The 25,324-nt window shown below is 42.1% G+C and overlaps 3 protein-coding genes across 10 annotated transcripts in view; 1 reads left to right on the top strand and 2 right to left on the bottom strand.

The window, feature by feature from the left end:
• The window catches only part of PLCH2 (phospholipase C eta 2), a 111,166-nt gene extending 103,889 nt beyond the window's left edge, over positions 1–7,277 (bottom strand). For 4 of the 5 annotated variants that reach the window (XM_075437186.1, XM_075437180.1, XM_075437182.1 and 1 more), the window contains exons 1-2: positions 7,227–7,277; positions 6,057–6,179 (exon numbers count right to left, since the gene is read on the bottom strand). The gene's annotated coding sequence lies outside the window, so the exon portion shown is untranslated. Of the gene's footprint in view, positions 1–3,455; positions 3,527–6,056; positions 6,180–7,226 lie in introns of those variants that run through there. The other variant, XM_075437181.1, reaches the window with a different exon arrangement.
• A 1,046-nt stretch (positions 7,278–8,323) lies between these two features.
• PEX10 (peroxisomal biogenesis factor 10) lies at positions 8,324–14,678 on the top strand. 2 transcript variants are annotated; one of them, XM_075437142.1, is made up of 6 exons: positions 8,324–8,453; positions 8,695–8,775; positions 9,253–9,659; positions 10,450–10,625; positions 10,917–11,052; positions 14,437–14,678. In XM_075437142.1, exons 1-6 carry the CDS (start codon positions 8,336–8,338, stop codon positions 14,476–14,478), a joined length of 960 nt encoding a protein of 319 aa, XP_075293257.1. In that variant the 5' UTR covers positions 8,324–8,335; the 3' UTR covers positions 14,479–14,678. The 2 variants fall into 2 exon arrangements, with proteins under 2 accessions (XP_075293257.1, XP_075293256.1); XM_075437141.1 differs by having other exon boundaries at positions 14,433–14,678.
• A 2,387-nt stretch (positions 14,679–17,065) lies between these two features.
• RER1 (retention in endoplasmic reticulum sorting receptor 1) lies at positions 17,066–25,076 on the bottom strand. Of its 3 annotated transcripts, none has more exons than XM_075437143.1 (7): positions 24,718–25,076; positions 21,742–21,827; positions 21,086–21,190; positions 19,840–19,939; positions 19,263–19,341; positions 19,020–19,155; positions 17,066–18,138 (listed from the first exon to the last, which is right to left on the bottom strand). In XM_075437143.1, the coding sequence occupies exons 2-7, from the start codon at positions 21,820–21,822 to the stop codon at positions 18,049–18,051; spliced, it is 591 nt and encodes a 196-aa protein (XP_075293258.1). In that variant the 5' UTR covers positions 21,823–21,827; positions 24,718–25,076; the 3' UTR covers positions 17,066–18,048. The 3 variants fall into 3 exon arrangements, with proteins under 3 accessions (XP_075293258.1, XP_075293260.1, XP_009932738.1); XM_075437145.1 differs by lacking the exon at positions 24,718–25,076 and adding an exon at positions 24,296–24,422; XM_009934436.2 differs by lacking the exon at positions 24,718–25,076 and adding an exon at positions 22,125–23,105.
• Positions 25,077–25,324: the final 248 nt, after the last annotated feature.

The raw sequence follows: 25,324 nt of genomic DNA, 5'->3' as shown, positions 1-25,324 counted from the left end.
TATCCTCTCCATTTTCTCGTCGCTTAAGTGAACACTTCAGGATTTTCATTCAATTCCTATCTGGAAATCAAAGAATTTTTCAAGTGTGGATTCCAGCTACCATTGTTCCTTTGTCAGCCATTATGCCTCCTGCAGAACAAGAGACACCAAGATTCTCAAAATGCTGAAACATTAGACCTGCTTGTTTTGATGTCCTCACTCAAAATTTGTATCAGTGATGCACAGGCTCACATGCAGTCTGCCAGACAGTAGTGTACAGAAAAAAAAACACGAAAGAAAGTCAGAACTTTGCCTAAGCATGTGCAAAGATTTGTCACAGCCTGCAGTTTTACAGGTACCTATCCAATGACTTTACGTTGTACTTATGTGTGCTGAAGGCAAGTGCTCCACCCCCACAAAATGGAGAGACTAAACAATGAATAAAAGGTTTGGAAATTCCCTACAGATTTAGAGTCTGTGTTTTAAGCAGTCATGTAGAAGCCCAGAACTTCATAATGACTTGCAGCAAATACTGGTCTGAGATGTTCCACAAAGTGGCCACAGACTTTATGCTTAGTTCAGGGGCCAGGGAGGGAGAATAGCCGTCCCTTTGGAACAGGACCAGGCCTTTTCTTCACTGTCATCTGATCCTGAATGCATGGTCTATACCTACTACTCACTTCATATATGCCATTAAAAATTATTCACAGTAAGTGATGTACAAGAAGGTTTGCTATCATTTAGCAAGGCAGGTGGTATCAATGGGAACAGAGGTTAACTCACATATAAGGCCAAGACAGTGGAAATGAAAGGAAATTCAGGCGTAACACTGGAGAATATATTTCAATAGTAAGATCAGATTAATTTAAGTCTGTTGTGGGAAACAGCAGGTCATTTTATAGGTAACTAATGCAGAACTGAGATACCTTCATGCATCACAAATGTATTGCAGTAAATTCAGATGATCGTTAATAACTGAAAAATTGTCTTTACTGAAAACACCTCTTCCTCCTCATCCTATTACCCACTCAAATTTATTTATACAGTCATTTTCTCAGCTTTGGACAAATTAACAGAACTAATGAACAAATTCCAGTGATATTCACAAATAAGTTGGCCCCTTTGAATTATATTTAGGAACGGAGTGCTTTGTACATTTTGTTTTAAACCTAAAGTAAGGTTGTGGTGTCCTGAAACTGTGAATACAGAACTTTAGAAGAAACATACACTCCATATCTTTTATTCCTAACCAAGATTAAAGATCTTTTACAAATTTGATTTCAATCTTTCACCTCTACAGCTGCTTACAATATTTGAATGTTATCAACAAGCTCTCCCAGTGGGAAGGAGTTCCTGCAGCAACATTGACTTAGATGCTCTCTGACAATTCAGGGTATGTACAAAGTAGCTTTTAATCCAGCATAAATCACAGAAACGATGAATGCCACATAAGAAGAAAACAAAATCCTTCTCAGAAATATCAAAGGTGCTTAGCCATAAACTAGAAAGTTATAATTTTTCAAAGCCAGAACAGAAACCAATTAAAAACAAGGAATGACTGAAAATTTTGCAGTGGTCTCCAGGGTATGAATTTAATAGGTTTTACACATTTACAGGCAAGACATTCCATTGAAGTCTCATTTACTTACCAATGACAAGGCATGAGTCAACAAACAATCCATATATCTGTGGCCCTAGAAGAGTTGTGGTTCTATAAGATGAGAACCTCCACGAGTTGCAAGGACAATCAGAAAAAAAATTAACTTCCCAAGATTAACGTAAGGATTAGACAAACTAACAAAAAATACGCAGATTAAAATTCTCCTGGCTTTAGACAGGAAGCCACACCTTAGACAGGTGATCACAATGATAAATTCTTTGAGCCGAGAAGGATCAAAATACAACATATTATAGGAGTTGATCTTCCCAACACAGTCATTAAATATAAGAATTTGCAACCCCTCAGTGTTTCAAGATTCAGTTATACAGGCTTATAGCACACACGCATGTATGACAGAAGTAGATCTGGAAGAATATTTTGCATACTAAAATAAAAAAAGCCCATGGTTAACTGTTCTGCCATGTCACATATATCTATATCTGGTCATGGTCTCTAGTCTATATACAATCAACCCTCAGTGCCCAGCAGCAGACAATCTAAAACAAGTAGTCTACCTACCAAAGAGATCAGAGACAAGTTAGCACTTATTCATCTGTTCTTCACTCACTGGTACTGAGGTCACTAGAATGCAATAACTATGACACCATGCAATCTTGCCCGCATTTAGATAACCAGTACATTTCATCAGCAGTCACTGACCTTCCCTCACAACCCTCTGTCCTTCGTTTGGACTAAACAGTTCCTTCATGGCTAATCTTACCAGGCAAAAAAGAATTCTCCCCAGCTAAAGTTTTTTTTCCACCTCAATATGAAGAGAAAAAGCTCTCTTAATAAACAAAACTTTGACCATTTTCTTTTGAACAATAAAGAAAAAACTTAACTTTGAACTAGATTCTGAAGATAGCATCAATTTCCTATCTCAAACTTACTGCAGTCAGCAGTGAATCTTACTCTGCTTCTGTCCTAATTTTTAACAGTTGAGCCCACATCTACTGTGAAAAAACCACAATTCTAGAAATTATCACCCTTAGGATTTGGGGTATGTTTAAGACCTACATCTAAACTCTGGAGCCAGAGGTATATGAAGCACACACTGCACTAGCAATGTGGCCATCCTTATTATTTGCCATATCTCTGCAATCGTAACCTACATTTTTATGCCAGGAAAGAACTGAAAATTCTTTCTCCCAGCCCAAATCAATGACAAAACAAAAAAAAAAGCCAAACAATGCATACCCTTTCAAAGTGTCATGTGTGTCTTTCCTTCCAAGTTAAGCGTTACCAGCCATGCAGTCACAGAATCAGCCAGGTTACATTACTTCCCTGGTATTTTATTTAAATACCTAAAGTTTATTTTACACTCAACTTCTCTTACCCAAGTCAGTTTTAGTTTTGGCTGAGTACACCTGTGAAAGCTCAAGGCTCCAGTTATCATTTCAGAATGAATGTGCTAGTCTCTTGTGTTGAAGAAAGCAGTTGTCCAGTCAGAAAAATCTAAACCGAAATCACAAATGCAGTTTGCTTCATGCCTACAAGCTCAGAGAATCTAAAAACTTAGGACTAGCAGAATTCCAAGGCTCCTGAACATTTTCATGAACAAGAGACAAAATAAAGCAAACGTTAGACATCATGCTTTTTCTACTCTCTGGCTTCCTTAAAAGAAAGGCAAAAGCAAAAGTAGTAGCAAACTCTGTTGCAACCATAAAGCTATATGTATTCCTGCGGCAGCATATTAGAAAATTCGTTGCTGACTTCTAAGAGTGAGCAGAAGTGTTACAAGTACACCAGAATGATTCCTGAAAGAGAAAGTAGCAAATTAAAATAAAGCCGCCCCCTCCACCACCACCCCCTTTACCTCTGCTCCCCGGACAGTGCAGCCGGGCTGTCCGAGCTGCTCTGCTCGGCGCCCCGGGACCTCCCCGACCAGCGAGGGAGAGCAGGCAAGGGCTGAGCGCGGAGGCTCCGCCCGGCGCTTCGCTTCTGAAGAGCTCCCAGCTCGCCGATCACAAAGCCGCTCTTACAGCCCTTATTCAAACAGTTCAGCTCCAGGGTAACAAGTTCAAAGTGGGAGGAGGCACAAGGCATCAGAGGGTGGTAACAATCCTGAACAGACGTTTCGTCCCTTTTACATCTGCAGAACCTGTTCTTCAGGTTGGAAACTGCAACATCTGCCTGTTGCCGTGATTGAAAGCAGCGCTCCAAACCTCTTCTATGCTAACAGGCCTGCAGAGGTAAAACCATACCTAATAACGCACAGACAAGTAACATGTGGGAGGAAAAGTTAATCATTACTGTGCACCGAGTTTGGTTTACATTTTGGACTTCCTTATGTTAGCGTCAATGAAGCAACTCACGCCCTTATCAGGTCTGTTATAAGGAAAAGTAGAGAAGCACGCAATGGAAATAAATTCTGCACAGAAATGTCCTGCAAAAGCTTAAGTAAAACACAGCAGTCACACTTTAAGAGACAGGGCAGTTTTCTGCAGTTGCCGATATCAATCGGAATACAAAGTAGAAGAAACAGATTTTTCTTGCAGATCACTGTGAAACCACTAACATTAGTCCAGCCTTGCTGTACGTGACAAGTAGAACAACTAGCCACATCAATCCCTGGGTGTTTGACCATGTCACTTCCAGTATCAGCTGAACCATCACACTGGTAAAGGATCACAGCAGGCCAATATTCTATACGATAACTCATGACAGAGTGTATTCAAGAGACTTTTATCAGGTTAGGAGGCAACATCTGAAATGTGTTAGAGCCTCAGGTTCTTGCTGTGGTTTTTCAGCTTAGCACACTTCACTGCTTAGTATTAGGTTAGAAAAAGTGCTGGTGTATTATTTGGGTAGATACATTGTATATTTCTCTTCCTTACAAAAACACACTACTTCCAGGGTCTGCATTCAGATCAGCCACTTCTCACATTCTAAATCTTTCAACTCATGATTTTTATTTTGCCAGAGGATGAAATCTGTGGGAGAAGCAGGTTTGGCCCAGATCTACAAGCAATAATCCCTGACCATATGAAATCCCTCTTTTTTTTTTTTTTTTTTTGGGGGGGGGGGCCAGGACAGCACAACACCAACAGAGGGACAACAGTAAATAATTCTAACTGTAGAATTTCCTTCTACTGTTCCCCAGTCCCAGCAGTAATTTTGTTGGCAGGTTTATGTCTGAGGGTTGTGTGTTCCCACAGGAATGAATGCATATTCTTATTTGGCAGATTATGTTTTCCCCATTGTACAAAATAGTACATAAATGCCTATAAATGTTGCAGTACTCATTAGCCCAAATTCTATGTATAGCAAATTCTGTGAAGCAAACAGGGAAAAATCTCAGTGTAAAACAACACAGAGGGCTACATCCAGAAGATCTAAACTTTCTACACAGTAGAAACAAAAAAAGAAAAGATAAAACAAAGGGAAAAATCAACATTTGCAAATACAGATTGATAAAGTTTCCTTCAAGTGAGAAGTGAGCCCCAGCTACACCAACGCATGGAAACACTGCACAGCACTGGAACAGGAGCCATCTCCTGTCACATTCATATGACTAGCCAAAAAAGATCACTTACAAATCCATTTTCATAGAACAACTGTGCTCTTTCAAAACCATTCTTCTCCAGAAAGGAAGTATGCAGAATCATATGGAAGTGAGAAAATGGAAAGAAGAAGTAAGGTGTAATTCACTGAATACTCCACACACCACAAAACATTCACTAATTCACATTTCTTCCCTCCAACTTTGAAGAATTGGCCAGTGATCCTCACTTCCACATGATCCCGGATCAGTACCATCTTTAGCGTGCATATATACACAACTTGAATTCACTACCAGTGAGTTTCAGCCTCTCTTCGAATCAGCGGTCACAAACCACTGTGCAAAGTAACACCTTATAGTCCCTTTGGTTAATAAGTCCAGCTCCACAAAATAAAACCTAAACCAACTGCTTTCCTGCAACCACCTTAGAGAAAGGGAAATTACCCAAAATATGCACACAGGCACTGGTTTTTATTCCCTTGCAAAATCTAGTTACAGAAGACATTTCATTGCATGACACAGGTGATGGAACCCTAGGTGATAAGGAACAGTTTATGTGTGAATTCAAAAACATCAGTAAATAATTAATGAGCTGACCCCACAAAACATTGATGCAAAGAACAGACAATGCACACAAAAGTGAAGCAGTTACCATACAGCACTTAAAACTGGTACAATTTGGATTTTCAGCTGTTACTAAGGTCGGTTTGGGTTTTCTGCCACAAAAAGTAGGAATAGACCCCATAATCAGTTACACAAACTTCTACTGGACCATAACAGTTTATGACCTCATTGTTCCTACAGCTTTTAGATACACTTGGACTGTGCTGTTAAAAATAACTAACTCTACTACAAAGGAGTATTATTTACCACACAACACATGCAAAATACATTTTTAACAAACGCAAATCTGACCTTCAGAAGCCTAAGCTTATCTTCAGCTGTATAAATGATTTCCAATCTAATAATTAAGTGCGTATTAGCCAGCGTTTCAGCTTTGAAAAAAAAGTCTCTTGAGTTCTTCTTTGGTTTCTTGACCTATAAAACAAGAAAACCATATTTACCCACATCAATAAAACAGCAGCAAACATTTACCCTGCAGACTTAGTAAAACATAAAGAGCACAAACAAGAAATTATACCTAGCACTAACTTCTCTAACAGTTGCTCACAACCAAGCAGGTATTACCCTAGGCCAAGTTAGCAGCCCTAACAAGTTATCACCATTTGCTCCTAGAGACTTCTGCTGTTCCAGTTCTCAGGTGCAACTGATTTAAGAGATATTAACCTGTTGATTGCTAAAGAAATCATAGGAAAGAAGACAAAGGAAATATTACCGCAGTCAGTGAGAAGATTAAACTATGATTAGAATGCACTTGTTGCACTGCCTGTGCAATGTTGAAATAGCAACCAATATTTTTGTGGTGAGAAAGTTAACAAATCCTCCAATTTTAACCACAGTCTTCCCATGCTTAGTATTTTCCTTAACAATTGAGCTATTAGTCACATAAGATAACATGGAAATCATAGCTCTCACTTTAAACAAAAATAAAAACATATGGGAATATGAGGTGAATTGCAATTCTGAACAAAATGATCCAGAGCTCGGTCAATAGGTTTCAGTTTCATATTTTAAAAAAGTGTTATAATTTAGGGTAGCAGCTTCAAGTTTCTTAACTTGGGACATATCAGATCACCACCACACGTCAAGATTTAAGGGAGAAGTGCACACTAGATGGGAAGAGATCACATTCCATATCCCTTCCACACGGGATCTTTTCTTAGGCAGGTGCTCCCTCTACCGTTCTACTAAATGAAATGTTCTAATGTTTTTCCTTAATTGCATTGATTTCATCACTACAGATTCAAGAATTCGCAATTTCACTTATGTAAAACACCAGCAAATAAAAATTTGAGTTGCACCGGGAGCAGGGAGGGAGGGGAGAGGAATGCATTACTTAAGTGTATGATTTATCACAGCCTTACTTACAACTTTTGGTGCAGTTAAATTAGAACTTTGATGTCACAAGCTGTGTTGCTAATAACAGACTACTGAAAACTCAAGGACTACAAATATCGAGTTTACCTGCGTTCGCATTTGTCAGCGGGCAGCCTTTCTTTCTGTTTCTCAGCGCTGAGAAGAAAAAAAACAAGTACCGCTCCAACTCCCCCACATTACTTTCAAGTGAGTTACTACAGTATTAATCTCTAAATTCTTCTGAAGAACATCTCTTTTAATCCAAGTGAAAGTAGTTTCCTCAAATAAATCAATTACACTGCAGAACGGTTTAACTTCCCCTTCCCTTAAGCATGTTGCAAAAGTTTATTTATAGCTACTTGACACCGAAGTCTACTAAAAAACTCAAAAGTGTTTTGACAAAAAGCAGACTTCAGTACACACGTAGGTAGCAAACATTTGCAGCGTGCTGCTACCTTTGCTAAACAGGCCATTGCTTGTAGGGAGCATAGTTGGTTTTTTTTTTTTTTTTAAAACACCGGCCACACCTGCAGCAGCCTGGCAGCGGGCACTGCGGTTCGAGCTGTCCGCGCCAAGAGGCCAACAATCCTTGTAACAAGAGTCACCAGACAAAGTCCACGCTCTGGCCCCTGAGTGAACCAGCAGCTCGACCCAACGCCAGGAACAATTTCTCAGAGACACCGCTGACTGAGGCATTAACGCTTACGTTCCCTCATCTTTCTCTCTCCTAATCCCCCCTTTTACCAGTGAACCAACCGCAAAAGAAGCCACGCCGTGGCAGAGGGATGCTCGGCGACACGGAACGCTGGGTCCCGAGCGGCGGGGGCACTGCTCTCCCGGCGGCTCCCAGCCCCGCCACGGGCGGCGGCCGCAGAGCCCGGGCTCCCGCCTTCGCCCGGCTCGTGCAAATCACCTCAGCCGGGCGTGGGCAGGGCTGCCGGCCCGCCGCCCCCTCCCGCCCCGCAGCGGGGAGGCGGCGAGCCCGGGCCAGCCCGCTCTGAGGTTGCGGAGCCGCCACCGGCCGGGCTGCGGGACACCGAGCCCGCGACATCCCGGCAGGCAGCCGCACCAACAGCAAAATCCTCCGCAGCAGCCGCCATTGCGCTGAGCAGACGGCGCGCAGCGCCTCCCGCCCTCATGAGGCGCCTCCTCAGGCGCCCGCCCTCCTCGTGGGAGGTGCGTGATGACGCAGCGCGGCCGCGCCGCCCCCGGGCGCGATGGCGGCGGTAGCGGCAGCGGCGGGGCCGGCGCGGCTGGTGCGCAGCGGGCAGAAGGACGAGCTGTATCGGAGCGGGCTGCGGAGCGGGGCCGGCACCGCGCTGCACGGGATTGCCGGTAATCCCCCCGCGGGGGGGGAGGGGGGTGTCTGCCGAGGGGCCGGGCTGCGGGGCTCGGCGTTGCGGGGGGCGGGTGGGCCCGCAGCGGACCCGTCAGCGCTGCAAGACCCGACGATGGCAGCGGACCCCCCCCCCCCGGGTCCGTGCCACCTCCCTGCTCCGGCACCGGGAGACGAGGGGTGCGGGGGGGGTGGCTGCCGGCGGAGGGCTCAGACCGGCACCATCTCCCCGTCCCTCAGGTGCCAAGAGGTGGCTGGAGTGGAGGAGAGAGGTTGAACTGCTCTCCGACGTCGCCTACTTCGCCCTCAGCACTCTGTCAGGTAACGGGCCCGGTACCGTCGGTGTCCGGCCTTTCTCCGAAGCGCGAAAGAGGAGCTGTGGGGCCGGGGCCGCTGCCACCACCAAACTGCCCGACAGTGATTTCCTTTCGTGTGGGGGTTTGTTTTTCTATAAATGCCTTTTACTAAATATGAAACCACTAGATTGCCAGAAGTTTGAGTTCAAAATGCAGCAATTTATCAACTCAGATTCTTTTAAAAGCAGAAGTTTGTTTTAGAAAGGCATGCATGACACTATGGAAAAGTATCCCTGCTTTAAGCCTAAAACCATTGCAGATACCAAAGGTGCAGATGCTGATGTAAACGTAACGCTCACCTCATTCAACACAAAAAATGCAACTATTTCTGAAACTTGATGTGTTCTGAGCGGAGCAGCTGGTCGCCACTGCTCAGCATAGAGGGAATGTCGCTGCAATTGCCATCTGACCCTGCGTGTTTTCCGTTACGCACGTTATTTAGGTTACCAGACGCTGGGTGAAGAGTACGTTAACATTGTTCAAGTTGACTCAACCAAGAAAAGGGTACCTTCCTTTCTTCGGCGGGCCATCTTCGTTTCTCTTCATACTGTAGTACCTTATTGCTTAGAAAAGGGATTACTGCATCTGGAACACGAGCTGCAGAGAGAAGCTGATGAGCCCAGAACCTCGCAGAGCAACCCAGCGCTTGGCTTATCCAGTAGGACCTTAATGCGAAACTGGATACAGAAACAAGTTGGGGAGCTTACAGAACAGCAGAAGAAAACAGTTTTACAAATTGTGTATGTTCTTAAGCAATGCATACCTTTGCTTCATCGACTACATCTGGCAGTATTCTACATAAGGGGCACTTTTTATCACCTGTCTAAAAGAATCACAGGAATCACGTATGTAAGTGGGTGTATTTCTTGTTTGGAGATGGTGTCCACTGCAGTATTTTGGCCTCTTTTGGGATGCTATGTGTGTAAAAGGAATACAGAATTTGGCTGTAGCTGATTATATTATGGGCAGAGCAGACTGGGCGAGAGGGAAGTTTTTAGCACTATGCAGAGGGGTTATGAGTCCCTGCAGTTGAAAGGTTATGGCTAATAAATGCGAATGCAATGTCAGAAGTTAATACCCTATGTTACTTCAGAACACTATCTAGTCCAGTCCGTCTTCTACAAATACACAAAAAGTGAGAAGCGGCTTAATAAATCTATGGGAAATAAAAGAGAGTTTTGAACAAAAATCAGTACACGTTTAGACAGCATTTTTCTATATGTAGAGCTTAATTCATATGGTCTTTTCAGTAAGTATCTTTCAAAAAACATCAGCCACTGGCCCAGAAATGTGTATAGACAGAAGCCTCCTCAACAGTTCCCAATGTCACTGTGGAAAAGAGGTGTTTGACTGTTTGCTCAGAGCTACATAACAAAACCAAACCAATTACAGCAGCAGTTTTGATGGGCAGACGGCCAACGCAAGACAACTGATCCTTGCACAAAGAGCAGTTGTGTAGCCTGACTGACTGACAGATGCATGCAGGACACCTTAGATCTCCTGAGAGACTGCACGCTGATAAGGCCTAGAAACACGTCAATTTTTGTGATACGAATGAGCAAGAGTTTCTTGGGGGAGGGAGGGCATAGCTTCATAAAACCACAGTAACGAAACTTCTCTATTTCTGTGAACTACGTAGCTGCATTTTGGAGGACTGCAAGGAGAAGATCAGAGTATTCGATCAAGTTACAAGTTTCTTGGAATAATTTCACTCTTCCATCTTCTTCTGACAATTGGTGTTCAGATGTACAGCTTCAAACGGAAGCAGAGAGCAAGGCAGGAATGGAAACTACACCGTAACCTAGCTCATCAGAAGTATGTTGATTTTTACTTACTAGGGAAGAGGTGGAAGCAATGGTGGGAAATGTAACAGCTTTCACAAACGGGGAGAACACTGGAGTGACACTTTGACTTAAGTTAGAACCTTAATAATTTAACATTTGATGCATTCCTCAATGTTTTAAGCATGTCTTAGATTTCATGGCTTTGAGAGCTTCACAAAAAGGCTTAATACTTGAAGGTGGTGTTTACTTTAGGACTGTGTTATCAAATGTTTCTTACACACAGGCTAAATAAAATTAAGTAATATGTAACTATGTTAACTAGAACTACAACCAAGGAGAAAACTGCTGGGCGCCACTCCCGCTGCACTTTGTGTTTGGAAGAACGGAGACACGCGACAGCCACACCTTGCGGCCACCTGTTCTGCTGGGAATGCATTACGGAGTGGTGCAACACCAGGGTGAGTACAGAAGGACACATGGAGGCTGGAAGGGGGAAACGTGATGAAATTTCTACTTGAAAATACCTGTCAGCCTGGGTGTTGAAATAAAACCCTTTCTGTCACTAAGGCACCCAAAATGCCCACACGGCACTTTACCAGGACCTATATATTTTATTAGAATAGAATGACTACGCATGACTTAGGTGAGGTAACCAAGGTGAGCAGTTTTCTGTCCCCAGACATGAAGGTAATTCCTTGATCTACAGACATAGGCTATAGTTCTGACTGCAAAGAAACAACACAAGTGATAGTGTTCTGAAGCCTTCTTCATGTGATTTCCAGTAAATAAGAGTAAGTAAGTTACAACCAACCTGAGCTAGCTCATACGCATGTGATTTTAAAGCTGGATTTTGCTCTGGATTAATGAAATACAACAGAATTTTCATTCAGTAAGGGTTTTATAGATGTTGTCCATTTATTTTCTCTAAAGAGTGAAAACTGCTTGCCAGAAAAAAGGCATCAAGTGTTACTTACAAGTAAAATCTTTGTCACAGAGGCTATGTCTGTGCTATAACTCAGATGTATTCCTGCAGCTGTTTTAGAAATGGGTGGTGTGATCTACTTAAATTTTCCTACACCGATACTAGTATGGCTGTGTGGTGGAACAGAATCAAGCAAATCCAATTTCTCAGAATTTCTGTAAGATCAAAAATGGGTCTTTGGATTAAAATCACTATAGCTGAAGGCAAGTATTTAAATGCACCAAGGTTACAGCTATGCAAGCTGTTAAGTTCCATGACAGATACACCATGTGAAGACACAAACTGGAATGCAGCTTGTGATGGGTTACTGCCTTGCTAACACCACCCTACACAAACCAGCAAACAACTCGAGTCACTTCAGATTTGCTTGTAAAGACCTAGCCAGTGTTCATCAGTCTTGCCTGAATGCTGTCAGAAGCTGTGGCAGAAACTTTCATCTAGCTGCAGGGAAGGAGTGATAATCTACTGAATTACTCAGATGTGTTTTGGAAGGTTGTGAAAATAGATGCTTTTCTTACTGGGTAGTCAGATTTATGTAATCCTTTATAAAAAAACACAACAAACAAACCATAGTTTGTCTAACACAAACCATACCACTTGCCACTCCAGTTACCATTTTTCAGCTTATCAGCTGTTTGTTTCTGAAAGAGAAATGTAATGGAGGCAGCAGACGTTAAGAAGTTTCAGCTGGATGCACAAGTTCACTACACAGCGATGCAGAACTGAAAGCTAGCAGGGGCTCCCTCCAGAAAACTGACTTGCTGGGCTGGGAATCAATGTCCCCAAAGCAGGTACCTGAAGAGACGCCCTTAAACTGGAACTATCCTGCTAGACTGTAACAGAAATAGATCTAGACCATTTTCTTAACCAGACAGCTATCAGAAGAAGCGCGTTGTTAGAGGAATAGTTCCTGTAGACAGATTTCCTATCACTTACAGTGTTCAGAATGTGATATTTGATGAAAAATATAATGAAGATTATTGAATAACCTTAATACAATATTAACTCCTGAGTACTGCCTTCTTATGAATCTGAAATTAAAAAGCAAAAAACTTAGTCCACTTTAAAATCAAGTACGGGGAGGTGGGGTGATCACTCAAAGCTGATAATTAGCAAGCAGATGCAAAATGGATTTTATATCTACCTCCCAGAACTTTTATAGTTTCCAGTAGGAAGCTGAAGCATCACGAACTAAAGTTTTCACATGCATTTTCAAAGTTTGATTAGAATAATTCAGGTAAATGATCCTTTTGCACTGTGGCCGTACTCAAGCTCATTTGGTCCCTTATGTGATTGGCTATCAATTAAAAAAAAGTTGTTCTTGTACTCTAGAATGAAGATTAGTCCTCGCTTCCTGTAACACCTCTGACTGGAAAACTAAGAAGGAACTTCAAATGAGTTAGCATTAGAAATTGCCCTGCTGACTCCCTGCTTGAAGTATCTTCAAATAATCTGGAGGCAACAGAAATCTGAATGTAACAGAAGTACACTTAGAAGGCTACAGACAAGTTCAGTTGTCAGTTTTCAGTGTGAGTACTGGCTGACAGTAGAGCTAGATTTGTTAGAGGTCATTTATTTGAGGCCATTTTTTGCACCGTCGTACACTCTGAAGCTGTCCCAGATGCACATATCTGTAGGTAGACAGCATTAAAAGTGCATTACACAGTGGTACTTCAGATCGAAAACATCCATTCACTGTAACTGCATCTTCACCTTACTGTTTGCCCTAAAGGCTTGGTGACTAATTTACTACTCGGAGAGCAGTTCAGCATCCATGGTACAGGATTTTTTCTTTCAGACAGAGATATAAGCTTGTTTTTTCTTAGCACTGACAAAAATTGTTACCATTTTAGTAACTTTTAGACTTTTGGAATGTGCTGACCTAATAAATCCTTTGACTCTCCTACTGGATTCACCAAGCAAAGACACAAAAATTTAAGAGCTCTGATTCAGAGAACTAGAAGTATCTTATAACACACAGTCAGCATCTTTAAATACTACTTCTAGTGTACAGGAATAAATGTTTCCTCATAATGGCTCTAACTGTAGGTTTCTGATTCCACGTGCTAGCAAAATTAACTGAAGAAGTAGTATTGCCATCTATATTAAAACCAAACACCAAAAGAACTGTTAAGAATCTATCCAGTTTGTTTTGGCTTACTGCTTCAGAAAATGCTTGTTAAATAGCAGGTAAAAGCATGGTCCTTGTTGGGAAACTGCCTATGATAAACTGAGGACAAAGCAACTGAGAAAAACTGCTTGCAATCCTAAGACAAGTGAACTCTGCAGTGCAACTGGCCTGCAATAAACTTGAGTAAACATGCACAATGCAATACTAGATACTCTGGGTAAAGATGGCAATAAAGTTCAGCTGCAAGTAAAAATAAAGGAAATTATCTTTAGTATGAAGAAGGAAAATAAACCACACATTACCTCTGAAATTAGTATATGGCAGCATTACTTAGCACTATTCAAGGGCAATGGAATATTTGAATAAAACAGTGAACATCTGAGTGATTCTGCTAGACAGGCTTTGTTCCCTGAAGGTGAAAATCTGAGAGGTCACTTTTACCGAAGATGAAGAGGTTACTTCCAAGTGAAGGTGTTGTATGCTGGCTCCAAGGACCATGGTTTTAAGGTCATATTTTAAGCACCCGTGTCACCTCAAATTGCTCTTTAAATTAGGCTAGCTTAGAATGCTTTATGTGGTTAAGCCTGCATCACAAACTGGCCTGAAAAAAATCTTTAGTTATGGATGCTGATTATTTTCTAGCAATAGCTAAACAGTTATATTTGGATTTTTTTTTAACTTTTAAATACATCAGTTCAGTACATCTGTTTCTTTTCTTTTTGTAGACAGAATGTCCATTGTGCAGAGAGAAGTTTCCTCCTCAGAAACTGATCTACCTACGTCACTATCAGCTGTAAAAGAAAAAATCGATGCTGTTTCACAACAAGGGCCTCAGCTCTCACACCCTCTGTGAAGTTGCTGTACAGCTTGAGTTAGTCCAAGAAAAAGACTTTATTATAAAACTGGTAACTGCCTGTGCAAGGTGGCACACTTCATGCCTGTTTTACAGAATAAATCTATTTCTGCCTCTACCCTTCTGTTTCTTCTAATGTGGTCCTTGACCATATTAAAGCTATGTCTAAGTACTTAACACACATGTCAGTTTTCCTCACTTTGGACAATGAAAAATTGAAACCAGATTCTCATTCTCTAAATGTAAGTGTGGCTCACGAGTCTTCCAATCTTTCATAGCATGCTTAAGGTATTAGTAAAATTCTACGATTTGTAAGACTCCCCTTCGCCTATTACATAATAATGAGTCCATATGGTCGATTTCAGGGGAAAAAGGACAAAAGCTGGATACAGATCTTTAGTTTAACTGCAGTTCAAGTTCTGATGATAAATGTATGTCATGTACCACTCTTGTTTTCATAACAAGGTTAATAATAAAGCAGGTTTCCTTGATTTGACAAACTGAATTTCCTTTGGATCAACAGAAGCAACAAATGCAAACCCACAGTAATGCAGACAAGGCGGCACACTGATCAATTAACATGCAGCTTCCAAACTCAAAGCTTTCTATCACTATTAGATACCAAGACTTTTCATCAAGTATTCTAGACATTTAGACTAGAGCAATGTAACAAGCGTCGTTTCAAAAAACCCCAAGTACATACACTAATAGAAACAAAGGTCAACTATAAAATGTTAGTTCTGTAACACGGTTGAAGTTTTGTCTGGGTGGTGTTTTCTACAGTCTAACACAGTGAAGAAGCTGACCAGCCACAGGACCCTCTCCCCTCTTTATGGCAACAGGGGCTATTTCAGCTAAGCCAGTATTTTAGAGTATAAAGGAGGAGGGATTTGGCAGCATCACCTCGCCAAGGTTTATTCCCGGAAGTTATTACTAGTTCAGTTATACAAGTATTTGGAGCAGCAGGGAAAAAGAAGATTGTTAGCTGTTAACATATCTTATCATTCGTGCATGATAGAAGATATACAAGATCAATTTATTCGTATTCTTCAAATACAGATAGGGAGAAAAAGCCAGATGATCCACTCTGCGGATCATGAGTTACAGTTCCAATAAATCTTTCACAGATGGCACTGAACGTGGACTTGAGGTGGCAGGGGGAGGCGTGCTACAGTAAGAGCACTTCTAAGATGGTTATTTGTACTGCAGAGACCCTGGTTAGCTGGTTAACAATTAAATCTCCAGGTGTTATCATAAAAAACTCCAATAAAATTATTTTAACTTTTCATCATAAGAAAAAATAGTTGCTGGTAACTACGCAAACACTTCATCATTACTGTACAAAAGTGATTTTCAGAGCTGCAATACCATCCCTTTCTTACACCAGAAAACATTCAGACATCCCTCACCTATTTAAACCTGTCAATGTGGAAGAAAAATGGTCCATACCACGAATCGGCACATGACTACCTAAGGAAATCACTGCCTGATCTGCCTACTAAGAAAAGAGTAAGGAAAAACATTTAGTTGCACGTAAAAATAAATAGGAAGCAGTCGATGACTGGGAAGTACTTGTGAAGCTGTCAAGCCAAGTTTTTCATGGATTCTGCAATGGTAATTTATTTTTAGCGCTTGTAAGTGACAAAAATAGCGCAAAGTGTAACGAAATGCCATCAAACTTGTCTGGCCATTGCATGCTGAGAATCATCTAGGGAACCATACCATTGTCCCACCATCATCTACAATCCATACTGAAAAACTGTTAATCCCACTGAACGCAGAGCACCTACGCCTACCTAGTGAGATGCCTATGCCTAACGAGAAGGCACAAATCGCCAGCTGCCCCTGCAGTTGGAAATTAAGTGGAGGTTAAAATGTTTAATTTGCAATGGATGTTGTTAACACTCTGTTGTTTAGTAAGAGTCATCCCAGTTGCTAATTTTAACAAACGTAATAAACATCGTATTTTTCTCTCTCATTTGCCCATATTATTCAGAAACTCCAGCAAACCTGAAGACAGCTTCTCCAAGTCAGGGCTTTCAGATTTTTAGGCAACGAACTGCAAGCATCCATGACTGGCACTTTTATAAGGCCCCTTCTGCGTACTGTGTTTCCATAATTTTAAATTTTGACGTTACTAGTTTCCATGCTGCTAATAAAACAAACACAGGCAAACAAACAAAAACCAACAGGTCAATGTGAACTAAAACTACCTGTGATTTTCCCAGGATTACTGAAAGCTGAATTCCAGAGCTCCATGACTTCACTTGGCAAAATCAGATGAAAGGGTTCCTACATACATTTTCCAATTAGGTGTCTGTTGAAGTTGCCACTATTCTCCATTAAGAATCTTCAAAGAGCTAATCTTTTCCTACTTTCTGCAAGTGAATGCTCCCTGAAGAGTTGAAAAAGACATTGCATGAAGATAAACTGAAGGGAACCATTACTGAAAAGGAGCCATAAACACTGTTAGATCAATGTATCTATATAAAGATAGAGAACAAGTAAAGGGGGACACTGTCTTTTAATAAATTTTGGAATTAAAAAGCACTTAATAAAACTGCAGTTGTATCACATGAAAAAGTTCACATGCAGGTCATTTATCTCTTTTTTTTTCCCCATAGAAAATGAAAAGCTGTGTCAAAACCCACACCGTTTGTCTGCTATGGCCAGTTTGGGTATATTCAGAAGGGGCTGCATGAACTCACCTTAAATTAATCAAGAAACTCTTACATATGAAAGAAATTCCATCTAATAACAATTATAATTCCAGGTCCTCAAAGGAAATTGTGATAGTTTGGACAAAGTTTTGAGTCATCACAAAAGAGCCCAATTTTAGCACCTGCTAGGAGATGTAATGGTGAAACTGGCATTAAAACCCAACACAAAGGAGTTACTTCAGAAGCTACATGAGTATTTTCTCCCTACTGCAAATTGCGTAATTCAGTAGATTTCTTATTCCTACCTATATTTGGTTATAACTCAGTAATACCATGCATTTAGGAAACTGGCTTAAGTTCTGCATCTACTTAGGTCTACTGTATTTTTCTATGAAAGTAGCACACGGCCATGAAGCAGAAAACAGCATCACGTGTGCCATCTTACATTTTTCCTCCACATATGTGCACAGCACTTCAGGGTGATATTGAGCAGGAGAACTATGTAAAAATATCCAACTCTAAGCCATTAATCTCTCCAGTGCAATGGATCTTTGAAGAAATACATTACCCCAAATCCATGGGATTATCCAAAGTTTCTCCAACTTCTTACAAAAGATAATAAACTCAATGCAATTTGGTTAGAATGCCAGTTTCTTCAAGAAACTGATAGTTCAGATAAAAACAGCAAGATCCTCTTAAAATGAAAATTCAACTGCTTTGTCACCACTCTGTTAATCATTTTTTATGAAGAAAAAAGGCATTGTTACAATGGCTCAAAATCGTTCCTTTAGTTAGAAGCAGAACTGGTCAACAGGTTGATTGCATCTTCTAGCTAGCAAAGGTCTTTCCCACATCTTCTTTCCCTTTGTATTTCCTCTTGCCATGTGTGAAAGGTATATATCTGTACTTTATCATGTGCTGTAAAGAGAAAAAAAAAACATTTTTTGAGGCAAGAAACTTACCGAACATTTACAAAAATGTTGTATAATACACATTATAAATTACGAAGTCCTCTGGAAAGACAGTTCTTCAGTAGTGTAAAGGTAATGAACTAGCTAATCATACGCCAGTTTACATCGAAATAGGGGCATGAGCCTAATCTTACAAATTGCAAATTTGGGTATACCCAACAACTTACACAGTACAGTGAAGATTACTGATTGGGGGATCACAGGAAACTGGAGAGAGCATAGACGTATTAGTTCTTTACTACCCTTTCATCTTTAATTTACAACTTTGAGTAACAGTACCCATCCAAAATTCTGAATGTCTGGGAAAAAAAAATCGTTCTTCTTCTAAAATGCCAACAAACCATAAGTAATTTGTTAAAAATGGTCTGAATGACTTGCCTATGTTCTTATCCCCCTTCTCTCCATCTCCTTTCTCGCATCAACTTCTCAGAACTTCCCTTTCCACCCATCAGATATCCTACAAGATCTCTTAATTAAAAATAGCCATAGTTAACCAAAGAAAGGAGGCGGATGAGAAATTAGAAGACTCATCATGTATAAAAACCCCGATACTCAGATCTAAGATCGAAACCTTTTGAAAGCAAGCATAGAATTTTGTAATGTACGAAGACTTCTTTAACCAGCATTCTTGTTTCCGATTGTCAGTATTTGCTCGAAGTTGCAAATATGCAACACTAACACGTTCAAGTGTTAGGTGTTCAAGTTCCTCTGGCGAAGAACTGGGTGCAATACATTTAATATCTCTAAGTGCTTAATTGGATGGACAGTTTGGATCAATACTGCAAATTCTGACATCAAAAATGCTACTATCTATTCTTGGCAAGTTACCTTGATTTGCCTCTTCATAGTGATACAAAATAGCATAATGAAGTACATCACAAGGATTGGCCAAAAAACAGGAACGTTGAACGCCTCGAAGAACGTACATGCCATAGCAACCAGGATTCCTTTAGTGGCAGAGTGCCTTAAAAATAATAGTAACAATTAATCCTTCGACCCCAGCTACCACTAATTTGATGCAGACATTTTATGTTTTTCAAAAACAGAGCATGGGCAGACGGATCCACTCACCAGAATTTAAACTCTGGGAGCCTTCTAATGAAAGGCCGGAATTCTTCATTTTGCCTTGTAGGTAAGGAAGGACCGTCATCTGAAAAAAACAGAAAAAATAAATCCAAACCACAAACCCCTCACACTAACTTTCCACACCATTCAGACTTTTTTAGGTTTTACCTTAAAAAAAACAAAACAAAAAAACCCAGAACACCCAAAACCATAACCACAAAACAAAAAACCCCAACTCTCACTGTTACACACAGATTTCAGTTACAGTGGCTGTTTTAATGTAACTTCACATTGGTTTCCCAAAAGAAAATACATAACAGACATGAGCACCAGGTCACTTGAGTTTCTGTGGGGAGAACTTAAGTCACATAAAACTAATACAATATGGAGAATGTTCAAGTCAGGAAAAAAAAAAAAGACAAATTTTATAGTAACTCCTGATGTCAAGTTCTACAGATTTTTTGCAACTCTATAAATACAATGTCACGCTAAAATTGCGCATCTTTACACTACTGTATCAGACAAAAAGAGCTGGAAGTTTGACTAAGTTCCAAATTATCAGAAAATTAACTATTTATCATACCTGAATCTTCCATTAAAGAGGGGTCTACCTTTGGCGACAAGAAAGCTATGAAAAGATTTAGGTGGTAGATTCCCAAGGCGTATGTCACAATGTACCAACCCTGAAGCAGGGAAGAAAAAAGAGCGAAGCTTAAAGTATTCCTGAAAACCACCTTCAGACACTGATTTTTCAACAAGATTAAGCAACCTGGTTTTTGCTTCCTTGAGAAGTGCTTTTCTACATCCTCACATTAACACAAAAAGTTTTCTGGACTTGTTAAAGAAATTTTTAAAAGTCCGACTGTACAAGATAAGCATTCTGACTCTATGAAAAGATGAAATCACCTTTATGAATCTACTTCTTTCATTTGTGTACTGACAGATAACAAATGTAACAGTTTTCATTTAAAGCTACCTAAATACTGACTAAACTGACTGCAATACAAATAAGCAAGATAAAAAAAAAAAAAAATCTATTAGCCTTTTTAAGCTACGTGTTTTCCAAGGTACACTAAGGTAAACCTAATACATTAATCAAAACAAGCCTCAGAACACGAGCAGTGCAAATCCCTCACATATTGACAGATCTAACATGGAAGCTGTTCTCAGGCACCCAGTCTCTACGTTCAAGATGTTGACACCATAAAAGCAGCATGAAAGAAGTAAACAGCGTAAAACCACCACTCTTTTAACCATCTCTGCAGGCTTCAGTCTCTTAAATCTTCCTGTTACTACCACCTGCACAGCTTTCACATTCAATCTGTAATCTTCAGTTTTTGGAATAAGAATTCTCAATTCCTTAACTGAACTGCGGATTGGCATGAAGGGGGCACCTGAGCAGTGGAGAACCGGCCTGCCGCTGGCCTGCAGCGATAAAAACCCTGAAAAAGCAATTCTGTACAGTTTGCATGGCAGAAGGTAATCACTGGCTCCGGAACGTGTTGTTACACAGCTTTAAAAATAAAATCTTAATCTCAACAGTTTTCAGAGGTTTATTATGTAACTTCATCAGAACTAAAGCAGTATTTCCACTTTCTGTTGCTATGAGATGAATACCCTCAAGCATTTGCCCATTCTCCACTCTGAAGCAGTAAGTTTAACACCAACAAGATGTGTTCCTTCTTCAGACTTATTTACCTTCTCCTCTGTGCTAAATGATACTGTATGTCATTCCAAAGTAATGCCATGCTTCAAAAACTATCTTAACACAAAAAACAAAACAGTAATGATATCTAAAACTACTTTAGCAGTAAATCCAGTTTTCTTACCTGCAGTAAATAAACTCTAATCATGTAGATAAAACTCAGACCCAAAGTTACAATCCATCGCACCGCAGTATATGGCGTAGATTTGTCTAACCAGGACTGGTAGATCTAGGAAAAAATATAAAGTGTACATCTGTAAAATACACGATGCACAATGAATAATTTTTATTACACGGTAGCATTAGAAATAGTAAGCATTTATGAAGAGTATTTTGGGAAGGAAAGTAACATAAAACATTTGTATTCTTCATTACAAATAAATTTAATTGCACATAAACATACTTGCAAGCATTTGAAAAGTTCTGTATTTTTACAAAGGCAAAAAAGATAATTTCCTAATGCTCAGGACATTGTAAACCAATTTAAATTTTCCAATATTTTATGCAAATTTACTTTTCTTGAGATGAATTCGACATGAAATCTCATGTCACTCCTCATTTTTGACAATAACATATATTTTCACTGTAGTATGTCACATATATGCACATTAAATATTCCACTAAGCTATGAATTATGTTATCTGTTTTCTAAAAGGTTTCAAAAGAAATCTTTTGCACAGATTTTAGTATTTCAACAACTCATCCAAAAAGTAATGAGTCTAAGAAGCTGCACTGAGACCTGCTTCTAACGGAGTCAGAAAAACCCTACAGAAAACCAACCTGTCCAAGTCTTGAGAAAAATCTATAGACCACAGAAGGCTTTCCATGAACAGACTCACCAATGCTGTCCCCTTCTGACATGGTTGCTGTGGAAACAAGACATGACACACAGGTAACATTTAAAACAAAAATCTAAGGTCAGGGAAGCTTTACAGTACATTATCTGAACCAGCATTCACATATGATACCCGTTTGGATTGCCCTGTTTGAAACAAATTATTTTTTAATGAAGTATTCTTAAAGAGGGGACATTTATTCCAAAAGAAATTGTCAAGAAAGCAAAGAATAAAGTATTTTACGAAAGCAAGACAGGATCCAATCCATTTCGGGGGGGAACAAGCCCACACAGAAATGCAGGAGTGAGCCCTGTTAGACATCTTCACCTCGAGCAGGCAGGAGCTGAGTTCTAACAGCTAAGCATCGAGATACGAACTGCAGCACCACCCTCTTGTCACCTCAGTTTCTAAGGCAAAGAACAAAACCAAAATAAGTACTTTTTTTTTTTAAAGTTGCTTAGGATTTTTAAATACTCAGTATCTAGACAGTGAAGAAGTTAAAGCTCAGGACTCTGTACACGAGCGGTTACAGACCAAAAACTCTACCACAAGTACCTAAACCAAAACACTGCCCACGGCCAGAATTACTCAATGACTTCATCTATCTCTCAAAGAGCCCAGCAGTCACAGAAAACTTTTATGCATGAGCAAAACTGTACAGTAAAGGGGCCAGGATTCTGAACTCATGTAAAAAATTAACCAAGGGAATTATTTTTAGTACATGCTTCTGCTACTAATTTAAGATCTTTATTTTCCTTTTCATTTCAGCTCAACTAAGTTTTACAGTTCAAGACAGAAGCAGCAACGTTTTTGCCACATCACCAGCAATCCCTGACATTACTTCCTGGAGTCCTCATGTGTGGGTGGGACTACATAACTCCGGGACAGTGGGAGTACTTTCAGCCCTGTATTAATATCTGAAGAGCCTTAGATGATAATAGATATGAAACAGTACTTAATAAGAAAAATGTAAATTATCTTAGGTGCTGCAATACAGTGACTGCTACAAAAAGTAATTCAAGACCCACAACAGTCTGGGGAGGCACAGAACCTTACAATTGTATATTTTTTCTCTAAACATCTGAAAACTACATCCTATGGAGTAATTAGCAAGTAGAAAAAAGAAGTCCTGTTACACTTTAAAAGATAAGGGGATTCATTATGAGGCCTCAGGAGCTGCAGTCCACTTTAATTCAAGCTATAGCTAAAAAGAAGAATAGAAACTCCTACAATATAGATATACTCTTTTTCGTTACAGGCAAAAGGAAGTAATTATTATTCTCCCCATTCACTGCACTGCAGAAGGAAGAAGTTACTCAGCATTATTAGCTGAGCAAAATTTTGTGCTTTATTTTGCGAGGTTTTTTTGAAATGTCCTGAACTATAAAGCTGTCACAAAAAATAGATATTAAATCTATTGATCAGACAGCAATTCTGTAAAGATTAGGAACACAAAAACTGTCATAGTCTCAAAATTAACTTTACCGATACATCCATAGCAAATACAGGCTATCAATTACAGTCTTGTAAATGTTAACCTATGCAGATCAAGTGAAAAACCACGTGCGTAAGGCTACGGATGGCTTTTCGATGGAGCAGGCATTTTGCTTGGTGTAAAAATAAATTAATTATAGGGGATTCTGTACGATTGTTTAGCATACATACAGTTCTTCCATAGCTAACAGAGAAATAAAACCAGCTCACGCTGTCTGTTTTACTGAAAAGAAACCTCTCACTGGGTCAGTTTAAGTAGCATAGACTGAAGTATATCATCTGGTATGGTACAGAATTTAAGTTAATATTTCTCATTGCTTTAAAGCATTTACTTTAAGAACATCTATAATTAGACTGTTCTCAAGAAAAGCAGTCTTTGGCATCGCTTTCAAGGCAGTTTACAGTCCAGAACACAAATCAGAGCTCGCCAGGTTTGGAGAGCAATTAAATCTAAACAGCAGCAATCCCTCTTCCATAACGTAAGAGAAGACTTTACTGTTCAGCATGAGAAGTTATGACAACGCTTCAGCCACTTCAGCAAAGCCAACAATCAGAAAGCCACGCAACGACTGACAGAACAAACCACTGAAGAGCCTGCTCCCAGCAGCATCCCACTGCTACTACAACTAAACCACATTAAGACGTTTTTCTCTGCTGAAAAACACCAAGCAGGCGAGTGCATGGCCTTCGACAGCCCTGCTTTTTACCACCACAAACGCAAACGTGTTCCTACAAAGGACAGGACCCGGGGCAGTAACGGCGCCTGACCGGTGCCTCGCACCGCCCCGGCCGGCGCAGCGGGACTGCCAGGCAGCGCCCGGTCCTGACACAGATTTCTCTCAGCACAAACGAAGCACACGGCCAGCAAGAACCCGCCCGCTCGCACAAGTTCCCTCCTCTCCGAGAGGAAACGTCCGCGAAGAGCAACGCCGAGGTGATGCACGGGCACCGGGGCGAACGGAGCGCCCCAGGAGCCCCCACCCTGCGCAGAGCGGGGTTCTCACCCGGGAACAGGCGCTGCTTCACCTCAGGGCCCGGGGCAGCGGCCGCTGCGGCACCCGCGCTCCCCGCGCCCACCCGCAGCCTCCGCGGGGCCGAAGCGACGCCGCAGACTTTGGCGGGGGGACAAAACCCGAGCGCCCGGAGGCTGGCGCCGGCCCGGCGGGGAGGCCGGAGCGACAGGGCCCGCGGCGGGAGCGGGGCCCGCTGAGGCGCGGAGGGCCCGGGGACGGCGCCGGGAGGGACAGGGGCAGGCGGCGACCGGCAGCGCGGCCCGCGGGAGCGCCTGGGCCGCCGAGCCCGAAGGAGCCCCCGGCGGGGCGTCCCGCTGCAGGCGCCCGCCCGGGGCCTGTCACCGCCCCCGCCCGGAGCCGCGCTCCCTCCCCGGGCTCGGGCCGGGCCCGCGGGCGCGGCCGCGGCTACTCACGGAGGCCCAAGCCGGGTTCTTCCTTCCGTCCCCCCTCCCCCCGCTTCCACGGAACGCACGGTGGCGTCACTGGCGGGGGGAAATCCACTTCCGCTTCCGGGGAAAGAGGGGCGGGGTGAAGGCACGGTACTGTCCGGCCATTGGCCCCGGGGAGGGGGAAGTGGGCGGTGCCGAGCAGCGAGGAGGGAGGTGGGTGGCGGCGCCTGTGTGGGCAGGGCGGGAGAGGCGGTTGCCGTTGCGGTCCCGGCTACTGGCAGCCGCTGCGGGGTCTCAAAGCCGCGCTCCGGGCGAGGCGCAGCCAGCAGGCACCGAGCGCGGGACTGCCCTGCGCGGCCGACGTCCGTGCCGCTCCCGCCGCCGCGCAGGCACCGGCCCGCTCCACCGCCCTCGGGGGCGCCCCGCCCCCTCGCTCCCGCGCAGCCAATGAGCGCGAGGAGGCTGCCGCCGCGGGGCGGGGCGCTGAGGGCGGGGCGCTGAGGGCGGGGCGCTGAGGGCGGGGCGCTGAGGGCGGGGCGCTGAGGGCGGGGCGCTGAGGGCGGGGCGCTGAGGGCGGGGCGCTGAGGGCGGGGCGCTGAGGGCGGGGCGCTGGCGCCGCCATTTTCCCCTC

The sequence above is a fragment of the Opisthocomus hoazin genome, chromosome 16 (assembly GCF_030867145.1).
Source record: "Opisthocomus hoazin isolate bOpiHoa1 chromosome 16, bOpiHoa1.hap1, whole genome shotgun sequence".
In the NCBI taxonomy this organism is placed as follows: domain Eukaryota; kingdom Metazoa; phylum Chordata; class Aves; order Opisthocomiformes; family Opisthocomidae; genus Opisthocomus; species Opisthocomus hoazin.
This window is presented reverse-complemented; position numbering and strand designations above follow the sequence as displayed.

Bases quoted from the DNA above. Each gene is read 5' to 3' on its own strand.
- RER1 (XM_075437143.1), bottom strand. From the start codon at position 21,822: ATGTCAGAAGGGGACAGCATTGGTGAGTCTGTTCATGGAAAGCCTTCT. The intron at 19,940-21,085 runs GTAAGAAAACTG...TCCCTGCTTCAG, and splicing joins TTAGAGTTTATTTACTGCAG to GGTTGGTACATTGTGACATA. The intron at 19,342-19,839 runs GTATGATAAATA...TGTTTTTTTCAG, and splicing joins CTCTTTAATGGAAGATTCAG to ATGACGGTCCTTCCTTACCT.
- PEX10 (XM_075437141.1), top strand. From the start codon at position 8,336: ATGGCGGCGGTAGCGGCAGCGGCGGGGCCGGCGCGGCTGGTGCGCAGC. The intron at 8,454-8,694 runs GTAATCCCCCCG...CCCGTCCCTCAG, and splicing joins CGCGCTGCACGGGATTGCCG to GTGCCAAGAGGTGGCTGGAG. The intron at 10,626-10,916 runs GTATGTTGATTT...TATGTTAACTAG, and splicing joins CGTAACCTAGCTCATCAGAA to AACTACAACCAAGGAGAAAA.